This window comes from Protomyctophum bolini, assembly GCF_963924005.1.
Source record: "Protomyctophum bolini genome assembly, chromosome: 7".
Lineage (NCBI taxonomy): Eukaryota > Metazoa > Chordata > Actinopteri > Myctophiformes > Myctophidae > Protomyctophum > Protomyctophum bolini.
The window spans coordinates 11,339,147-11,361,757 of NC_137868.1; the positions used below are offsets into that span (position 1 = coordinate 11,339,147).

The following is a 22,611-nucleotide window of genomic DNA, read 5'->3' on the forward strand; positions in this document are numbered from 1 at the left end:
ACACTAGACGGTCAGCGACATTCACTAAAGTCGTATGTCTCTAGACTTGGCGTTTTATTGGCACCCAGGCTTATTCTAATGAGCTCCTTGTCAAGGAGGCAGAGGGAGGTTCTGGCTGCCTGTTGCTTTAATTGCTTGGGCCGAGATAAGGCAGGTGAATGTTTGATTGGATGGTGTTTGAAGTTGTAAACCTCCTTAAAGGTGTGTTTAACCTCTACTGACAGTTCAACTTCTCAGTCCACTTTCCTTTAAAGGTCTGTTTGTTTTGAGCCAAACATGACAGACATGCTTTGACTTGCCGTGATTATTTAACAGAGGCTAATTGTGTCAAGATGATTAATATTACAATTTCACTTAGTTAATTGTTTCATTTTTGATAACATATAGAATAGGCTGCAGTGTAATAGCCTATTACTTTTCAATATAGCCTTTATGGAAGTCCTAAAGGTGAAAAGAAAAGTTGAAGGTTTTAGGCCCCCATATTGTTATTGTGTTTGCTATAGTTAAAAGTAAAGTATGTTTACATATTAGCCTAATAACACTACTACTACTACTACTGTAGGCTATACATACTCTTTAGCTGCCTAGTGGTAACGTACAGTTGCGCCTTCCAGATATGTCCCGGGTTCGCCTCCCGGCCGAGGCTACACTACTACTACTACTAGGCCTACTACTACTAGGCCTACTACTACTACTAATAATAATTAATAATAATAATAATAATAGCTGTCAGTCACACTCACAGTTCAGATTCATTTCTATTCGTACCTGCAACTGTTAGTGTTGTAGTCTACTTGTGGAGAATTTTGAGGTAGGCTAGCTACTCTCAGACATTTGACCAGCCATGTGGTTGTTGCCCGATAAGTTGCTTTTCTACGGAAAGTGTGGATATGATAACTGACCTCTATGGCCTGTTCAGTAATTAGGCCTAATTTTAGGGTTCTACAACAATTCAAACACATTAAAATGCACATTTAATAAGTCACCCTCTCATATTGTCTGACTTCTTCTTCCTTTATCTTTCAACAGTGTAGGCTACTTGAGGTTTTTCTTGTAGGAGAGACAAAAAACTGCTCAACTATCGGCATCCAAACGGTTCTATCAGCATCCAAACTGTTCTAAACGGTTACATTAGTTATAGGTCTATCAGTTATGAGTTATATCATCACAGTATAGCTTCATGTGCATAAACATGAGCATGGCACACACTAACAGTCCACAATGAAAACATGCACAATGGATTGTTAATTATGAGAACAAAGATGGGACGGGAGAAACAACCTTGAAGAAAACACCAAACATTATGAGGATTAGGAATTATTTAGTCCATTCCACTTTCACGACAGTGTCTCCCAGTTATAGGGGTGCATGGAGGAACGGTGAGCTGCAAAATATGGACATGTATACTGTATACAATTCCTACAGAAGGACGCCCAGTTTGGGGGATCACAGACCCTCATAACTAGTACAAATGGAACCAAATGGACCACTCGCTGAGTTACGGAGCCAAATGGGTCCATTTGGTTCTTGACTATATGAATCAGAATGCTGATTGTATGATAGTTTTAGCATATTTATTTTAGACTTTATAGTGAACTAAAGAGCAATTTGAACGTTGCCTGTCTCTGTCGACAATGCACTGTCGACGAGGAAGGATTAAAGGACACACAAAAAATTAGAGACAAAGTGTTGACAACAACACAATTACTTCATTCTCACTATGTTCTCATAATGACATTCAACCATCCAAGATCAGGCTCTGTTCACTTGACTCGCAGATGGAGGTAAAAGTTGCGCAATGACACACGTGCAGACACTTGCTGTGTGTCCCACTTATCCGTGGTTGAATTCGACCCAATATCGAGGGTACCGTCTGTCAGGGACTATACAAGCGGAGGACCAAAGGGTAAAATTGAAACAATTTATTGATACAGCCAATGCCAGATTTGAACATGCAAAGACAGTAAAGATATTCTCATCAGTGAACCTTTTTAATCTCCAGAAAGAACCGCCAGTTTGATATGCATTAGGCCACGGAACCCCATTTGATACAATTTCTTATCTCTGGGACCCCAATCTACTCTTTGCAATCTGCGTAAAATTTGGATAACTTGGCAACTGTGTAAAGTTAACTTTGACAGTGTGGACCCTGACGGATCCATGTGTATTTTGTACACTCTCAGAGTTACAGGCCTATAAGGGTCCATTTGGATCGCCGGAGCAGATGTTGAGAACCAGTACCGTTAAGGGTAAATTAACAGCACGCTGCATAGATTCATTTGGGGGTAAACCTATAGGCCTTTGGCCTGCATGCCCAGTGCAGGCCACAGTCCCAAGACACATGGAGTCTGATGGAACCTGGCCTCAGGGCCCATGCATGTTTTTTTGGAGAAGCTACTCTGTAAACAGCAGTGACCAGTGATCAGTGATGGAGTCAGGGGAAAAGAGGCTCCCACAGCGGGGAGCACGCAATGCAGCTGTACAACTGGGAAGAGTTGTTTTCCCTCGAACCCCACACAGACAGACTGGACACCCAAACGTTCCCTCGAACCCCACACAGACAGACTGGACACCACACAGACAGACTGGACACGCAAACGTTCCCTCGAACCCCACACAGACAGACTGGACACCCAAACGTTCCCTCGAACCCCACACAGACAGACTGGACACCACACAGACAGACTGGACACGCAAACGTTCCCTCGAACCCCACACAGACAGACTGGACACCCAAACGTTCCCTCGAACCCCACACAGACAGACTGGACACCACACAGACAGACTGGACACCCAAATGTTTGGAACTTTCTGTCACAGATTTGCATTCCCTCCAACTCCTAACACGTGCACTATTTGGAATTCCGTTGTGCATTGAAAGATGCATTAAGCATTAAGAGACAAAACAACCTTTCTGAACGTTATGTATTACACGTGTGTGTGTGTGTGTGCGTGCGTCACTTTATAAATTGGCTATTCTTTGGAAATGAAAAATAAATTCATAAAATTGTGAAACATTTTGAATCAATTTGAAAGATCTTCAGATGGGGGTCCATAGCCAAATGCATATCAAGTTGAGGCTCCTTGACATGAAAATTGAGAAACAATTCATTAGACTAGGTGTAATATCGGGAGGGATGGAGGGAGGCTGATGGCTCTCGTTTTGTCGACAGATGTGGAATTCAGTGAGACCTCTCCCTCACAGGGTTGGCCTCCTGTCTGTGCCATGTTTATAAACCAGAACTGGTCTCTCTCTGCGCCACAGTGGCCAACCGGCTCCTCACATCCAAGGGGCAGCTGGAACTGGGCCCAGACCAGAACGATCCGGAAAGCGCTAGTCTGCAGCCCGGTTTGCCATGTATATAGATCGTAATAGGTTCTGACGTCCTGCTGCCTGAACTGCTGTGCTGAACAGAGACTGTGCGCCCCCCTGCCTGCCCTGTCAACAAAGCACAATTAACGGCTGTTGTACCCAGAGTCATGTAAAGACACCATTACGTAAAAACCAGCCCCCTGAGACCTGATCCCTGTTGACGTGGCGGGCTTGTCCCTCGCTCTCTCTCACTGATGCTCTCTCTCTCTCTCTCTCTCTCTCTCTCTCTCTCACTTTTACATAAGTAGATTTCATTAAGCGGTTCTCAAAGGAGTTCGGGGGGTCCTTGGGAGGTGTTCCGGGGGTTCCCGACAAAAATGGGTAAGTTTAACCAGTACCACTTATAAGCTCTATTTAAAAACAATCACACTCGTGTGAAGAGAGGGGCACCCAGATTGTGGGGGTCATGTTGATGTTCTCGTGTCCATGAAAAATTAAATAAATGTATTACAAGTTGTATTTATATCAGCGAGATGACGTTGCTGATAATTTTTTAACCTAAACAAACCATAAATACTTGGCTGGCACGAATTACATTATAATTTACTAATGACTATTCAGATCATTTCTCTCTCCTCACCTAAAGTAGGCCTTAATCTACTTAATCTAACAAATAAGATCTCTTATGGGGGTCCCTGGCACCAAATCTTTTCAAATGGGGGGGGGGGGGTCCTTGACATTGAAATGTTTGAGAATCACTGAATTATAAGAGACTACAAACAGTGTGAATGGGCGCCCCAGGAAATGTGTGCGAGTGGTCCGAACTAGCCTTCACTTGTTATTCAGTAAACAAGATATACTGGGTTTTTACTGCCCTGACAGCTGGATCCAATGTGTGGGTCTCTGAATGGCTCTGGACCCTGAACAAGTGTTCTTGGTTCTTGGCTTGAGATGTGTGGGAAACCGAGGAGGGGTTGTATTGGTTAGGTGAAAACTGCCCAGAAATTATGGCAACCATGAGACCCTTTTGTAGTTTTTGAGGGGCGCTAGCCCCTCCTACAGGTTTAATGTTGGTTTTTAGTTCAATGTTTGTTTTAAAAACGCCATTGACAATGAAGATAATTTAATGTTTGTTGTATCACCGTTTGTTTTACATCATCATTACATCACCTAATCATAGCAACATGAGTTAGACATTAATATATGTTTCAATTATAAGATGATAAGAGTGCCCCTCACTGATAGTCTAGTATAGTCTTGTTTCTTGGGTATTCAGGGGAAACAGTTAAAGTAACTTAATCTCCACTAGTAAGTCATGTCATTTGAATGTGCTTTTGTGGTTACGTATGGATGCTGTAATATTCTCATACGTACAGTACTGCATACAATAAAGCAAATTTGCAATTAACTACAGTGTAAACCATTAACCCTACCCTGTGTGTTAATGAACCTATCAATTCTAACCCTTTCCTTATTATGAGAGCATTATATCATCCTTCAAACTCTGTTGAAGTGGTGCCTAATGCAGCATAGCGTTGCCATCTACAGGCGATTTTAGGCAAGTACAGTCTACTAGGTGTCATGACAAAAGAATCTGTGATGTTGACCATTTTTTGTCTCTCACACGGTATATAATTTTTACTGCATAATTTCCAATTCAAAAGATTACAATAAAAGTGATCTAGTTCGATCTAAAATATCTTGGGTAAAGATCTGTATTGTATCAATCAAGCTATTTGAACATTTTAATTAGCCTATAGTGCATTGTTCTTGCCGCAAACTATAAAAAAACATGAAAGTAGGTATAGTAGCTATTTTAATTTAAGAAATAAAACAATAAAAGAGGATAGTTCCAGTTAAATCTGCCTAAAATGGTTATGAAGCATCAACTGACAATGGATGCGTAAGAAAATAAAGGGCCGCCTACAAATTGACTACAGTTCTCAGCCTTAAAAATCTCCTAACGACTACATCTTCCTTTACACATGCAGCCGCTACCTGGCACATGATCAGCGTCACATTGGATTTTTGTCATTCTGTAGGACTTTGCAGGGGCAACAAAAGAATCAGCGAAAGTGGTCGTTTTTAAGAAGTTTGTTGGATGATCATGACATCAACGTTCCCAACGTTGGTCGGAATGGTTATTTTACCCCTTTGTGGTCAGTGATCTGGAGGATGTGACTGGAGGGTGGCAGTCCAGCCCCCTGACCCTGACCTGTCCTGGGACAGATCCATGCAGACAAGCATGGATCATGCATGCATAGCCTGAGCCTGGGGTTACAGACAGGTTCATCTTAATAACTCTGAGAGTGTACAAAATGTACACATTTGAACACTCTCAGAGTTAAAAAAGGGATGCAATTGAACCTTGGCCGCATAGTATGTGTGATTACTGTGAATCCTGAATACACCTCTGTAACTGTGAAACAACAAAGGGGATGAGAGGCAATGAATGGTTACACAGACAGACAGACAGACAGACAGACAGACAGACAGACAGACAGACAGTACATGGCTACAACATTCTTCATGTTAAATGTGCAAGGAATAAAACAAATTAGATATATACATCTGATAATATACTAATATGATAAGATATAAAGTATGCTTCTTTGCAGATACGACTGTATTGACCTTATGCACACCGCTGCCATCTTGCCAGCAAGGTGCTAATAAAACGTCTGGGTTTCCGAGGCTAGCAACTATAGGTGCAACTTCCCATTGACAGCCCATTCATCCAAACAGAACGGTCAAACTCACTAACATATTGCCGCTGTACGAAAAGCTTGAATTATCCTCTTACTATCTGCCATGTGTTTGTTTCATAAAAGATGATTATTTTTCTAAGTGTCAGAGTTTGGAAGCGCTCGTTATCAGTAAAGCAAACTACTGCTGCCTCTTGCATTATGTGCACATTCAAAACAGGTGGTACGCCTGGGCTGTTGAGTGATATTCAACGAGCACTTCCAAACTCTAGCACTTCACTTGCCTCCTTTCTGTCAATTTCTTGACAGAAAAACATTTCTTCAGTGGCTTTTAACTTTGCAGATAGAAAGAGGATAATTCAAGAAGCTTTTCATACAGTGCAATGTTGGTGAGTTTGACGTTGTTTAATACAAGTAGAAGTAGATAGGACTTTTCTGTTTGGATGAATGGGCTGTCAAGTTACACTTAGTTAGCACCTTAATTGCTGTCAAGATGGCAGCAATGTGCATAAGGTCAATAGCTACTGATAAAACTTTTAAAATAATTTGTCTAATTGTATCACACTAAATATAACATAATGCCTAAATGCCATCTGGCATGGGCATCTGTTCAGTAAGGTTTCTCAAATAATGCAAAAATAGAAGCACTGATTGATTGTCAACATAATGGGGAACTGAATTTAACACACCTGTCATTCAGGGCACCAAGCCTCTTGTTTTGTACAGGGTACCAATAACAACAGTGCCTAAAAAAATAAAGGAAATACAAACGGAAAGCATATGGTTAAAGGATGCATTTGAATAGCCCAAGTAATTTCCACTTGTTAATTAGGCCTAATAGCCTACGGTTGAAAAGTTTGATAGATACTGCAGGCTCTTTAGGAAGATTTTTTGTAATTTGTTGATGGCGTACGTGGTAACCAAGGCAACGGAAAGATGGGTTTTTCTCTCTCTTCATAATCTCTCCCATGAATGATCTCTCTCCTCACTCATCCGCTCACGTCACGTGTACTTACACATGCTCTGAGCATCAGTCTCAACCGATCGAAGGATGCCTGGAGGCTGGAATCATATAGGACTATAGGCTATGATTCAAAGACAATTGACGTTTACGAGTCTCAATCCCAGACAACATAGTGTCAACTGTCATGTCTGGGATGAATGTAGCCTGCCTATTTACAATTGTTAAAGGTCTATTTTTGCTTATGCAAAGCAACAGCAATAAATCATAAATAATTTACTCGATTCACGTTTTTAGCCTACTTTACTTATAATTAATTTTAAAGTGTATATACTTACCGGTGCCAATGTTGACTCTGGTCCCTGAAATACATAAAGAAAACGGTCGCGCTGTTTATTCATTAAAAGTAGCTTAAGTTGTAAACACTCAAAACGTGTTTTCTCCGGTAGCCTATTTGTGATGACAGATATTTTGCTGGCTAGACCATGCGACATTTATCCAAAATTACCGATTTATTGCACTATTATATTAACTGTTACAATACAAACAGACATATTATACAGGCACAAGCATCCGTCTCAAACCACACCACAGGCAGTGAACGGTGATGTTTGGGATTTTTCCACTCGTGGTGGATGGAAGAAAGAAGCAGGGCACGTTACGGTTGGCTGTGAGGCGTGAGCGGCTCCTTGCGATTGGCCACTAACGGAATATAAAGTGGGCGCGGTTTGCAAGGAGCCAAGGACCAAAACACTAGATGCCAAAACAAGCCTTTTTTTTTTTTAGCCTATATTCTGTCTTTTCTTCTTGGCTAAAACACTCCGATCACACCAAGTAGGCTAATCTTATGGCACTTCATGTCTTCATGTTCCCTGATGACATCTAGCGAAACGTATAGTATAATTTCATAAAATATAGATATCGCAGCTAGGCTTTAAATTATCCACACGTGTTTGTGTGGAGAATAGAATATATCAATTTACAGACAGTCAGTGGTGTTTTCTGACTGTCCACTAGAGGGGGGTGTGCTGCAAATGTGTCACAAAGTGACCCCCAGTAGTCCAGCTGAATGACATTCTGGTCTTGGCTGAACCCATACATACAGCGAGCTGCATTGTGCGGGCGGCCTAGGGGGCACGGCTCAGTCACTACACAGGGCATTAGCATGAGAATGGCGCGTCAGTGTAGTATAAAAGAGAAGGCCACACAATTTACAATACATCCCACCACTCTAAACAAGACGTAGGCCTATGATCTGTCCTCTGCTCCCGTTCCTCCTCCTCCTCCTGCTGAACGTGGTTCGTCCGCTCCATAATCGACCCTCTTCCTTTTTCCTCCTTTTTCTCCTCCTCTCTCCTTTCTCCTCAGCATCTCTCAGCCGCCTCCCTCCTCCTCGCCCTGCCTTCCCTCGTCACGGTGCTCGCCTTACTCCTGGCACGACTGGCTGACAGCATCATGGAAGAACCCCACACCTTCCTGTACTTTGCCTACGGCAGTAACCTGCTCAAAGAGAGACTCCAGCTCAAGAACCCCTCAGCCGCCGTCCACTGCGTGGCCAGGCTCTTGGTATGATCGCGCTATGCGTGGCCGCCCACACACACACACACACACACACACACACACACACGCACGCGTGCACGTGTACATGTCAATGTACATGTATGCATACTGGGGTAAACAGAGATTTAGAGCAAGTTGTGCAGTTGTTACACTGGCACACAAACCGAGACAATCCAACAGGATGGGAAACATATGGGGTGGCCATCATCATCTTCTCTGTGTCTCTTTCTCTATCTGTCTCTTCTTATCTCTGTCTTTACCTTCTCTTCTTTCCAGGATTACAAGCTGGTGTTTGGGAACCACAAGGGCCTTGCCAGCGACCGGTGGCATGGGGGTGTGGCGACCATAGAGACCAGCCCCGGGGATGAGGTGTGGGGGGTGGTTTGGAGGATGAACATGTCCGACCTGGAGTCCCTAGACAGGTACAGCTGAACCCTGCAGCTTCCACGCATGGCTTGGGAAAACGGCCAGCAGGGAATGACAACCCTTTCATGTGTCTGTGTGTGTTGACACGTGTGTGCAGTCAGGAGAACGTGAGACTCGGAGCCTACAGCCCCGTGGCGATGTCTGTGAAAACGCGAGGACCTGAGCTCAGCTGTCGCACCTACATAATGAACAGCTGTGTGTACGCCCCGCCCTCCCCACAGTACATGAAGGTAACGCCACCGCCTCCTGTTTCGCCTCTTTGAGCACAGTGCCATGTTCTCCAGCCTGATTTCACGTGTCATTGTCATCCTATAGTGTTTAATTTCCCTGAAACCTCACTCCCACTGTGTCATGATTTGTTGCAAACTCTTTCAGACAATATATGTTTTGGCAAGAAATTATGAATCTCTGAATTAGATTTAAGAGGATGAAAATGTATGGAAAGCCACATCACAGTCCACCAGTGACAGATGACAACATACATAGATGACATAATCATTTGGAATGAATCTCTGTCACCCCCTCCTTGTCATGGCAAACAGAACAATTGCTGTGGTGTTTGTTTCTGGTGCTTGCCGGCCGCCGCACTGAGATTGTTTTTGTATGGCGTAGATAATGGGGCTCAAGGGCACTAGGTCATGGGCCTTTTGAGCCTGTTTACTCATGCCCTTTACTCACCTTACTCCCCGAAGCTTCTGGATTGGTGGGTTCCAGCTAATATCTGGTTTCCACAGAGTCATTGCTTAAATACAACGTTGCATTAGTCAGTGATTCACAAACATTTCCCCCCCTAAACTGATAGCTGCAGAACGCCATTTGAAAGGATTTTGTAAGCAAAGGAAAATAGCCCAATATACAAGCTAATATACAAGCTAATTTTGCTGGAGACTTCCTGGAATCCCCTCAAGGACCCCTGGGCGTCTACGGACCCCACTTTGAGAACCACTGAGTTGTGTGATCAGCCTGTCTCATCCTAGTGTTCACAGTTGAGTTCTGTGTGTGAACGAACGCTCGTTGCCAGGTTGTTCTTTTGCACGTCTGACTGCACCAGATAACACGCGGGCTTGAGAGAAAAAACAACAACAAAAAACAGAGGGCAAATGGGAGAGAGAGAGTGGCTTTGTGGCCAAAGCTTTGTGGTGTGTTGCACGACTGAGAGAGAGTCACTCATGTTTTTTTCAATCTGTGTGTGTGTGTGTGTGTGTGTGTGTGTGTGTGTGTGTGTGCACGTGCGCATGGTGTGAAGTGTGATTTTGTGTTAGGCCTAGATATAGAACACAAAGCCACATTTTAAGATTCAATTTGACATGGGAAGGGAATGCGGCATGGATCTGAAACCTGACCGGTTCTCTATAGGAAATAAAATTGTTACAAGTCCAGTACAAAAAGCAATATTAACTAGAACTGCACTCTGTCGAGTGCCTACTTGCTTGCAAAGTACTATATGTCGATCAGTGTCGGGTGGATTAAAGGAAATGCCTCTATGTATATGTAATTTGTAAATTGATTAGCGGTATACTGTGGTTACTTTGCGTGTGCCCCGTTTGATGCGTATGTATCGTAGCAGCATATGACGTCAGGGTATAACTGGTACAACTAGCTCTCAATGATGACGTAATAAAGATGTGGATTAAAGGACCCAAAGCCAGGGTGTAATTGGTTTTCGATGGTGACGTAATGACGATATGTTTTAGTGTCGGGAGGATTAAAGGTAATGTATACAGGTATGTAATCTGACACTGATCGTAGAAGTAGCGGTTAATAGCCAATAGACAACAACATTCAAAGTGTTTTGTAGGTAGAGCATTTATATGACAGGATCACAAAGAAAAGCTAAGCAAAACTTAGCCAATCAGGATGGAATATGACAAATATACTGTATGAATGGCAACTGTCACTATACATCTATTGCCAACTAATGAATATTAAAGAATATACAATCTATTGGAATCCGTAACTGCAAAAAAGAAGAAGATAATTGCTGACATTCAAATACTAAAGGGAATGAGGTAGAGGTAGAGAGTAGACATGCAGTTTGTTTTGAATGTTTTTGAACGTTTGCACTAATGTTGTGAGTAATGAGTAGAGCGAGTCTTTGATTGAACATCCTCCATTACCAGGTGATTGTAATGGGGGCTGCGCAGAACGGCTTGCCAGAGGATTACCAGGACAAGCTGAGAGCCATCCAGACCAATGAGTACAACGGTTCCTTGCCTGTGATGACGGACCTGGACCGGGCAATGAAGAAAGCCAAGGAGAAAGCCTACCGCCGTTCTGACGCCTGACAGTGAAACCAAACAACTCCGTGTTTGAAGATGGCATATTAGTCACCATAGCAGTGCGTTCTTGGGCCTATAGGGCTGGTCTGGTCCCAGTGCCATTTCTTTTACACTTCAGAAGCATTGTTGAAAATGTTCTGCGAAACTCCAAAGCAGCATTCTATTTTTGTGCGATTGCATAAAATCCTCATTACACTATTGGCCTATTATCATTTTGTAAACAAAAAAAGAGCAAATCATGTCTGGAACCACATGGGAATGGTGTAGCTTGGGTGTATATCTGGGACCTTGAATGGCCAGCCTGTGACATCAGTCATTTATGATTTATGTCAGTCAACATATTTATCAATCAAAACCAGTCAAAATCTGGTTTCAGGCTCAGCCCCATCCGAGTATTTCAAAACATATGCACACTGCGGCATCTTGCCAGCAAGGTGGTAGGTAACTAGTTGCAATTTCCCATTGACAGCCCATACATCCAAACCGAAAATTCCTATCTGATTGTATTAAACGACGTCAAACTCACCAACATTGCAGCTGTAAGAAAACCTTGTCTATCTGCAAAGTCTTTGTTTCATAAAAATCCATCGTAGGCATAGTATGAGCTACTTCCTGTCAAGAAATTCCTTGCAGGTGATGTTTTTGTGTTGGAGTTTGGAAGCGCTCATTTTCAGTAAACCAACCTCCTGCATTGATTACCGGTAAATTCAAAACAGGTGGGACGCAGGGCTGTCGAGTGATATCCAACAAGCACTTCCAAACTCACACTTAGAAGAAGAAAAATCACCTGCAAGGAATTTATTGACAGGAAGTAGCTCATAACATATCTACGGTGGATGTTTATGAAGCAAAGTTTGCAGATAGAAAGAGGATAATTCAAGCTTTTCATACAGCTGCAATGTTGGTGAGTTTGACAAACTTTAATACAATCAGATAGGACTTTTCTGTTTGGATGTATGGGCTGTAAATGGGAAAGTATACAGCTATAGTTACCACCTTGCTGGCAAGATGGCCACGGTGTGCATATGGTCAATAGTGGGGGTGCCGGGCGGAGGGAGGGATTGCAGAGGTACAGTATAGGCTACTGTAACTGGCTTTGTTCACGAGAAATTTGGCGCTGATCGGTCCAGTGTTTGAGATTCACTGCAGACTCCCAGACAGACAACAAGACTGAGCCTCTGACGGACAGCTGGACTCCTGCAGAGATGTGTTTGTTCCAACGTACTAAGAGTCTGACAGGCATTAGTCTGACACCCTAACCTAGCCCTAACCTCACAGGGAAGCCACGGGTGAGTTTTAACCGGCAACGCATGTCGGGAGCCATGGGTGAGTTTTAACCGGCAACGCATGTGTCGTGAGTCACGCGCATGTGTCGTGAGTCACAGGTGAGTCATAACCAGCCTGGCTGGTTAAGACTCCCCTGTGGTTCCCGACATGCTGAGGCCCATCAGGGCTCGAGCCCCAGCAGCAGTGCCTCCGGGTCGCTCAATTAGTCTTATAGTTCCACTAGTCAATGTTGGCGCTTGTTCAGCGGGAAGGGGAACTATGTGGAAGATTGTGAACCTCTGCATGAGTTACGCTCTCTGGAGTGAAATTTCTTACTTGAAAAGTACTTCTTACGATGAAAAGAAGCAGCTGGTGACTCCCTATCCCAGGGCAACAACATGGAGGGCAAATTGGCAGTACGGTCCAGAGGAGGAGAACTGCTATGATCACTACGGACACACACAAGGCCTAAATAATACATTTAAAATAAAAATGAATTATGAGTCGTCAGTCTCCATAGTTATGTATGTATGTACCGACATCACCTATTGCATAATAAATAGCCAAGTTCATACAGTACATACTGGTGTGGTGTAAACAATTCAATAATAATAATTATGCCAAGAGCTGAGCCTAACTATCTAAGATTCTGAATCATAGCTCTGAAGCATCTGTCTCAGCCCTAAATCAGCAAGGAATAATGTATCTTTAGTTGCAGCTGGCAAACTGTCCCTCATGCTGTAGATTTCTTAGGTAACGTTTACTTTATTTCACTTTAAATGTAATATCTCCTTAGTTGGCTCTCAACCTTTTAAATTTCAGTGACCCCCATACCAGTTTGATATGCATTAGGCCACATAATTGCCATTCCCATTTGAACCCAATCTTCAGTGTAAAATCCTCATTTAACTCTCGAGTGTACATATGGGTCAGATCAGGTCAGATCTACACAGCTGTAAGGGCCCATTTGGACCTGGTTGTTCCCAGCCAGACCTGAAGATGAGAAACAGTGTAATGTCTGTAATCTGTATGGCTTCACTCATTAGCTAAAAATCACCAGTAGCCTATAGCCCTAACAACATTATATTTTTAGACACTGATTTATTTGTAATAAAGATTATTAAAAATCGAAATAGTGTATCAAACAAAGCAGTTCAAGATCTGTAATCATCTTGTACTCTGAGCTTTTCTAGAACTACTTTCAGACCAGATTCCAAATGAGATCCTGGCTGTAAGAGATGTAAGCTGCCCTGCTATCAAATGTTTTGTGACCACTTTGATCTGACCTAGGAGTACCCTACATACTGTACATGATACTTTGTTTCTCCATTGAGATCAAACACATGGATTCAATTAAAGACATGAAGCAGGATGCTTTTAGAAGATACTCCACAATTTCCCCAATGGTTGCCACCATGTTTCCTCTCAGTCACTATTATTTTGGAGTGCACAGTGCCATGACGTCGTTTTCACCGAATCACACCGGATATTACTCTTTTTATCAGGGTCAAATGTAAGAATTAGATGTGTGCACCTGGTATGGTGTTTTGTGTTTTTTTAGTATGTGTACTGTATAAGCAGATTCAGTCACTTTCAATTTTCTCATGGTAGCCGGCCCTAAGTGGCCCAGCCGTATCATTGTATCATTGTACAACGGTGTTGTGTGCTGAAAATAGCTGATAGACAACTATGTGGCTATTTCCCTCATAACAAGTTTAACAATGATCTCCAAGCTCCTATCCAGATATAAGATGGACACTTCACTCAAGTCTCAATTAATGAAAATGAAATTTTGCCATTTTTTACTATTTTGAAAATAATTTTAAAATAATTCAACTATCCGATCTACATCTACACGTTGTGAGCATGTAGATCAGCAATTTTAACTCTTTTAAAAGGTTATTTAAAATAGTAAAAAATGGCAAATAGGTTTAGGGATAAGGGTTTAAGGGGAGCCCATTGTCTAACTCCCTTGTATTTTTGAGGGGAGCTATAGCCCCGCCAATGTTTGGCTTTCACTCGTGACATTATGTGGCTTTGCTTTATGTTTGATTTAAGCAGGAGCACCAAAGGAGGCATTCAATGTGTTGTTAAAATGTTTCAGAAATATTCCAAACTTCTTCAATATGTTCATGATTTTTTTTTAAATAGCATCTGCAGTCACACAATTGAAGCTGATATGTATATAGGCTTAAAGTGGATAAACTGATTTTGATACTATATTAACTAATTTACCTGGGGGCCCTTGGAACCCCATTGTTCTATCTCTCTAGTCTAGACCATGTTGGAGAGCTCTGCCTTTGCAGAATCCTCTTGAATCACTTGAGTCCATTTCGTAGTTGTTTTGCTTCCCCGCAGTTCCTGGAGCCGTTTGCGGTTAATTTGCCTCCTTTCCTCGTTGACTGGATAGTAGTAGAATATAACCAAGCCAACCACAATGAAGGCGATGGGCACAGCAGAGATCAGCAGTTGCAGTGTTAAATGAACCTCATCTGGTTGTGTGCAGCCTCGAGTAATGTAGCCTGCAAAATATAAACTCAGTGTGGAAATGCCCACGGAAAGTCCAGAGCAAAACTTCCAGAGGAAGACGTACAGTGAGTAGAAGATGGCCTCGTGTCCGATGGAGTCAGGGTGGTGCACCTCAAAATCATCGATCACGTCGGGAAGCATCGACCACGGCAACAGTATGGCTGCGCCTATGCTCACTCCAGCACCAGAGGAGATGATGTAGGTGAGGGTCAGGTTGCTCTTCACGCACACTAACAGAATCATGAAGGGCACAGCACAAGAGTTTCCAGCATAAAAAGCAGTCTTCTTCCCGAACCTAGTCAGGAACCAATGCCAGAAGGGGACGCTCAAGAAGGCGGAGATCATGGTGACCAGTAGAATGTTCTGGAAGTCATTTCTGAAGCCCAGTGTGTAGGAGCAGAACACTGCAAAGTTTCCCTCCAGGAGATAGAACGCCACTGCTGTTAAGAGGACGCCCATGTTTAGTATGGCAAAGGGTCCATACCCCATAACCCTCCTTATTACTTGGAAGAAAGACATGGCCTCGGACCGGCCACGACACGACTCACTTCTCTCTTTCACTCCAAAGAAGAGAACTATGGCACCGAAGATGTAGATGGCGCTCATGGTACACGAGGCCATCATGTAGGCAGTCTTTGTGTCCTCACTAGTAGCATTGGCGGCAAGTATAGAGGTAGAATTGTTGAGTTGCTCTATGGCATCATTGGATACAGGGATGCACGGTGCACTGGCCATACCCACTATCTGTCCCTGGACAGCCGTACCGATCAACATGGCCAGAACCTCCACAGTCATCCTGTAAGAACTGCACGAGTCTCTCTCCTTCTGCTCTGAGCTGACAAACATGGTCAGGGTAGAGTAAGGCACATGAAAGCAAGTCTGTAGTGTCTCAAAGAGGCAGTAGAACATCACATACCAGATGACTTTGCCGTGATCTGCAAAAGGGGGAACGTACCATAAGAGGAAATATGCCACCACAGCGAACGGCGTAGACAGCAGAATCCAGGACAGCATGTGCCCGAACCGCGTCCTTGGGCTGCGGGACACGAGAAAGCCTATGGTGGGATCTGTTATTGCGTCCCACGCTCGGCCTACAAACATGACTATGGAAGCGTGGAGGGGGTTCAGCTCAGCCACGTCCAGTAGAAAGATCTGCAGGAAGAAACCCAGGGCAGTGTCTGTGATCTTGAAGGGCACTGAACCAATGGCAAAGCACAGTTTATTGCATATTGACAAACTGTTCCTTGGCTCATGCTTCCCATCAACCTCAGTGCCATCACCTGAGCTGACACTGCCATCTGAGCTGACCACCTGTTTATACTCATTTTGGACACCTCGATCTTCCTTGGCCATAATAACTTATTTATGCCAGAGCTGCTGTTGGATGGATGTAGACAGTTATTCTGTAGTCTAGCCAGTCAGTCCTTCTCTGTCCTCTGTTCTGTCCCTGTGTGAGTGTCTCTGCTTCTTTCTCAAGTTGCAGCCTGACATCTGAAGGAATTTCACCCAACCCTTCTAACACCTTATAGGGTGGATTGAGCATAGGTCTGACGTCACATACAATGCAAACTGTTGCCTAGTGTTTCCCAAATGCTCCCTTCTTTGTTGACTCAAGGGTTAATCACTGTAATCCCTAAACCGCAAAAAGACATAATGCTATCATTAGAGACTTCACTCCTTAATTATGACTAATTATTTAATTATTATATTCAGTATTCATGTTATTTGTGTATTACTTTAATATTGTATTGCTGGATTCTGAACTATCGCAATTGTAACTATTAACTACACATTATTATGATGTCTGAATGGGGTGCCCTAGCATGGAATGTAAACAAGGAAGATAAGGAGCCATCTGCATTAGTGTTCACTGGACTCTGTAAACTCGTTTTACTTTGGTGTCCCCATTTTGGGCATGGCTAAAATTGTCCAAAAAGTGGCCTAGCCGTATCATTGTATCATTGTACAACGGTGTTGTGTGCTGAAAATAGCTAATAGACAACTATGTGGCTATATTTCCCTCATACCAAGTTTAACAATGATCTCCAAGCTCCTATCCAGATATAAGATGGACACTTCACTCTGAAGTCTCAATTAATAAAAATGAAATGTCTTCCATTTCACAAACCCTTATCCATTAACTTATTTGCCATTTTTTACTATTTTGAAAATACATTTTAAATAGTTCAACTATCCGATCTACATCTACACGTTGTGAGCATGTAGATCAGCTATTTGAACTATTTTAAAGGTTATTTAAAATGGTAAAAAATGGCAAATAAGTTTAGGCAATTAGGGATGAGGGTTTAAGAGGAGCCCATTGTCTAACTCCCTTGTATTTTTGAGGGGAGCTATAGCCCTGCCAATGTTTGGCTTTCACTCGTGACATCATGCGGCAGCCAAGTCTCTATAGACTTTTAATGTTTGCTTTAAGCAGGAGTACCAAAGGAGGCATTCAATGTGTTGTTAAAATGTTTCAGAAATATTCCAAAAGTTTTCAAAAATGTGATGATGATGTTTATATAGGCTTAAAGTGGATAAACTGATTTTGATACTATATTAACTAATTTACCTGGGGGTCCTTGCAACCCCATTGTTCTATCTCTCTAGTCTAGACCATGTTGGAGAGCTCTGCCTTTGCAGAATCCTCTTGAATCACTTGAGTCCATTTCGTAGTTCAAGGTTGTTTATTAGTGTCTAATAGAAATAAATTAAAGATACCTAATAATGGAAATAAAATCCGACGAGAAGATACCAATTAATAGATACAAATAAATTATATCTATTTTATGATGATAATTAGAAAGGACTGTAAATAAATACCTTCAAATAACCCAGCAGTGAGACCAAATACCGTGCAGTATTTACCTTAAAAATGACTGAGTAGCCCTTTAAATTTTAAATGACAGTCACTGTACCAAAAAATTGAAAGATACCTTAAAAAATGATTTGGAGGCAGATGAAATAAAATTTAAGGTTTAACAATTATTTTAGTAGGTAGAAAGTCAATTTACATAGAGAATGTACTACATGGTTCAGAATATGATAGTATAATACATCAATATAATTTAGAATAATCAATTGTTCCAAGATGGATTCCAAATGAACCACTGAACTGAACCCCCTCTTCACAGTATTGTTCCAGGCTAAATACTGCAGATCACGTCAGATTTGTTGATATAAAGTTCATTGGCTGGAGATGATTCATGTCCACAATGTCAGATGACAAGATGCAGGGTTGGAGATCTCTCATTAGTCCAACGCATTGATGATGAGGATGGCGTAGCGACGTAGAGTTCATCTTCCTTAGTTCAGTCATTGATGGCCATAGACCGGGAAAGCACAGAGCCTGGCGTTGCTATGGCAACCTGTTGATAACTTCTTTCCCTGCACTAAGTTACTAGGCCAAGGTCAAACTAGACTGATAACACGACAGCTGCATGTTGAATTAAAAAACAGCGCCTACAGACAGTATCCTAACTTAATGACTGAGAAGATGCAGTATGGAGACTGAACAAGATATTAAATGGGACAGATGAAAACATATTTTGGCCATAAACATGGATGACATGACATTTACTGTATGATGATAAGGAGATAAGACATAAATGATCTAACAGTGTCCCCGAAGGGCAAAAGGTTTTACAGCAGGCTTGAAACATATATACATACATCAATCAAACCAAACTTATTGCTGCTGGTCGCAAGCGTGCGCTGCGCACGGCCTACTTGCATCTTCAGAAAATAATAGAGGGGGGGAGGCAGAGTTCGGGTGGGGGGTATTGACAGAGAGGAAGGGGGGGAGGGGGCACGGAGACATCACATCACATTACAATTTTTGTTGTATCGTGCAGGCGCAGAATGTACTTGGGTGGGGGGCAGGGCGGGTTGTAGGTCTGGGTGGGCATCAATAAAAAAAACACTAGGCACAGCCGGAAAAGCAGAATCTCGCGTAGGGGGGGGTGGGTTGGGGTGAGGTGTGGGTTTGATGTCCCGCAGTTCCTGGAGCCGTTTGTGGTTAATTTGCCTCCTTTCTTCGTTGACTGGATAGTAGTAGAATATAACCAAACCAACCACAATGAAGGCGATGGGCACAGCAGAGATCAGCAGTTGCAGTGTTAAATGAACCTCATCTGGTTGTGTGCAGCCTCGAGTAATGTAGCCTGCAAAATGTAAGCTCAGTGTGGAAATGCCCACGGAAAGTCCAGAGCAAAACTTCCAGAGGAAGACGTACAGTGAGTAGAAGATGGCCTCGTGTCCGATGGAGTCAGGGTGGTGCACCTCAAAATCATCGATCACGTCGGGAAGCATCGACCACGGCAACAGTATGGCTGCGCCTATGCTCACTCCAGCACCAGAGGAGATGATGTAGGTGAGGGTCAGGTTGCTCTTCACGCACACTAACAGAATCATGAAGGGCACAGCACAAGAGTTTCCAGCATAAAAAGCAGTCTTCTTCCCGAACCTAGTCAGGAACCAATGCCAGAAGGGGACGCTCAAGACGGCGGAGATCATGGTGACCAGTAGAATGTTCTGGAAGTCATTTCTGAAGCCCAGTGTGTAGGAGCAGAACACTGCAAAGTTTCCCTCCAGGAGATAGAACGCCACTGCTGTTAAGAGGACACCCATGTTTAGTATGGCAAAGGGTCCATACCCCATAACCCTCCTTATTACTTGGCAGAAAGACATGGCCTCGGACCGGCCAAGACACGACTCACTTCTCTCTTTCACTCCAAAGAAGAGAACTATGGCACCGAAGATGTAGATGGCGCTCATGGTACCTGAGGCCATCATGTAGGCAGTCTTTGTGTCCTCACTAGTAGCATTGGCGGCAAGTATAGAGGTAGAATTCTTGAGTTGCTCTATGGCATCACTGGATACATTGATGCACGGTGCACTGGCCATACCCACTATCTGTCCCTGGACAGCCGTACCGATCAACATGGCCAGAACCTCCACAGTCATCCTGTAAGAGCTGCACGAGTCTCTCTCCTTCTGCTCTGAGCTGACGAACATGGTCAGGGTAGAGTAAGGCACATGAAAGCAAGTCTTTAGTGTCTCAAAGAGGCAGTAGAACACCACGTACCAGATGACTTTGCCGTGATCCGCAAAAGGGGGAACGTACCATAAGAGGACATATGCCATCACAGCGAACGGCGTAGACAGCACAATCCAGGACAGCATTTGCCCGAACCGCGTCCTTGGGCTGCGGGACACGAGAAAGCCCACGGTGGGATCTGTGATTGCGTGCCACGCTCGGCCTACAAACATGACTATGGAAGCGTAGAGGGGGTTCAGCTCAGCCACGTCCAGTAGAAAGATCGGCAGGAAGAAACCCAGGGCAGTGTCTGTGATCTTGAAGGGCACTGAACCAATGGCAAAGCACAGTTTATTGCATATTGACAAACTGTTCCTTGGCTCATGCTTCCCATCAACCTCAGTGTCACCTGAGCTGAACTCATTTTGGACACCTCGATCTTCCTTGGCCATATTTATGCCAGAGCTGCTGTTGGATGGATGTAGACAGTTATTCTGTAGTCTAGCCAGTCAGTCCTTCTCTGTCCTCTGTTCTGTCCCTGTGTGTGTACAAGTCTCTGCTTTTCTCTCAAGTTGCAGCCTGACATCTGAAGGAATTTCACCCAACCCTTCTAACACCTTTTAGGGTGGATTGAGCATTGGTCTGACGTCACATACAATGTGCAACAAATGTTGCCTAGTGTTTCCCAAACGCTCCCTTCTTTGTTGACTCAAGGGTTAATCACTGGAATCCCTAAACCGCAAAAAGACATATGCTGTCCATTTTGGAACTCATTCTCATTCTCATTTAAATTCATTACTCTCTTTTCATTATATTATTGTCATCTGTGATATCAATTATTCATTCTCTCACTGAGAGAACCTTTCCACAACAGTTAGATTATTGGATTTTTTTAAGCACACACGGATGGACGGAGTGCAAAACATACTCTCTCCCCATGCTTTCGGCCTGGTGGAGACAATAATGCACTGATTTATTACCATTAGGCTTGATGACTATAGTAATGCTCTCCTGTCTGGTCCCCCCCGCCCCCCCCTACATAGAGCACAGATTAAAAAATTACACCTATTTTATCCCTGCATTGTTTACCTGTTAGTTTTAGAATAGATTTTAAGATGCTCCGGCCTACTTGTCCGCAGTGATTTTGTTATGTTCCCAGCAGGACCCTTAATTCCTCTGGCTTCTAAATGTTCCAGAGGCTTGCACAAAAAGGCATGGGGAAGCGGCATTTAGCCTTTTGGTCCTGGCCTTTGGAACAGCCTGCCGGAGGCTCTGCAGGTCACTGAATCAGTTGACATTTTACATTTTACATACAGTCCACGAGGTCATCTAATCTAACAGCATGCATATGACACTATAGCAGCCGTAAATGTTCCATGGCTGCTAATGGAACAATAGCCATATAGTGATACAACTACCGATAATACATAGAGAGAATGTTGAAAATGTTGAAGAGAATGTTGAAAATCTTTTTTTAACCTTTATTTAACCAGTAAAAGCCACACTGAGACTAAAGTCTCTTTTACAATCTGATATTATACTGGGCTGACTCCTCCCCTCCTATAGAAGACAACAAACCACTCTGCCACAATGAATGCAGTTACGTTTTATTCAGGGTTCATTACATTTCTTTATAAATACATTTCTTTAAATAGCCAGAAAGTAAGACTATTTGCAAATACTCTGGACCAGGATCTTTCTTTGTGTGTTTTGCACTTCCATGACCACAAAGCGACATCTCACCCTCTGAAATAAGAGTTACAATCCATTTAAAGCATTTTATAATGATACAACTCTTTGGGCTACTATGTGCAATGTCAGGGCCATGTTGTTTGCTTTACCTTTCCTTTGACTGGCACACAGTGTTGATGTGACCTTGAATTCTTGCAATTGGTTAGTTCAAGCACTGCATCTATTATGAATTCCCTCCCAAACACGATCTATTTGAAAAGGGATCAAAGTACTGAAATGATCACAAACAATAATCCTTCAAATGCATAATCAATTTCACACTGACTGGTGTCCCTATTTTGGGAAGATGTCCCGATTAAAATAAAAGAATGTCAGAAAAAAATAATATATAATCTCTGTTTGTTAGTATATTGGGCTAAGGGCCTATAATCACTCTTAAACCATACAGTATATATATTTTGTTGAACATAGCATGGTGTGATCTGAGTGTAGATCAGCTATTTTCACCAAATGTTCGCCACAGAATAGGGACGCTGACTTTCATGTGGTTATGTGAAAAAAAGGGGAAATCATTCTCATAGCTCTCTCATTTCAATAAGTGAATTCTCACGTGCTCACCTGAATAACTTTGTATCCAAAGGAGAATGAGTTGTAGATGAAAGGCTCTCTGGAATGTCTGTTGTTGTAGGAGTCCAAAGCAAAGCGCAACGCCTGTTCAGCTTCTCTGTCATTTTGCCCTCTGGCACCCTCAGAAGCCAGACACAATGTCAAAATGACCATGTATGCCAGCAACACCATCTTCTTCATTATCAATTTCAGTTCCAATTTGAGTTTCTGATCCT

At 42.9% G+C, this 22,611-nt stretch overlaps 3 protein-coding genes across 3 annotated transcripts; 1 reads left to right on the plus strand and 2 right to left on the minus strand.

Moving 5' to 3' along the window:
* Window positions 1-8,434: 8,434 nt before the first annotated feature.
* Window positions 8,435-11,250, plus strand: ggctb (gamma-glutamylcyclotransferase b; the record flags this gene model as incomplete). Its single annotated transcript, XM_080769063.1, has 4 exons — window positions 8,435-8,545; window positions 8,816-8,961; window positions 9,063-9,195; window positions 11,086-11,250. 4 exons carry the CDS (start codon window positions 8,435-8,437, stop codon window positions 11,248-11,250), a joined length of 555 nt encoding a protein of 184 aa, XP_080625189.1.
* A 3,534-nt stretch (window positions 11,251-14,784) lies between these two features.
* LOC308318559 (sodium-dependent lysophosphatidylcholine symporter 1-B-like) lies at window positions 14,785-16,392 on the minus strand (the record flags this gene model as incomplete). The annotated part of the gene is made up of 1 exon (XM_080768166.1): window positions 14,785-16,392. One exon carries the CDS (start codon window positions 16,390-16,392, stop codon window positions 14,785-14,787), a length of 1,608 nt encoding a protein of 535 aa, XP_080624292.1.
* A 2,466-nt stretch (window positions 16,393-18,858) lies between these two features.
* Window positions 18,859-20,529, minus strand: LOC308318560 (sodium-dependent lysophosphatidylcholine symporter 1-B-like; the record flags this gene model as incomplete). Its single annotated transcript, XM_080768167.1, has 1 exon — window positions 18,859-20,529. The coding sequence occupies one exon, from the start codon at window positions 20,527-20,529 to the stop codon at window positions 18,859-18,861; it is 1,671 nt and encodes a 556-aa protein (XP_080624293.1).
* Between the last annotated feature and the right edge of the window lie 2,082 nt (window positions 20,530-22,611).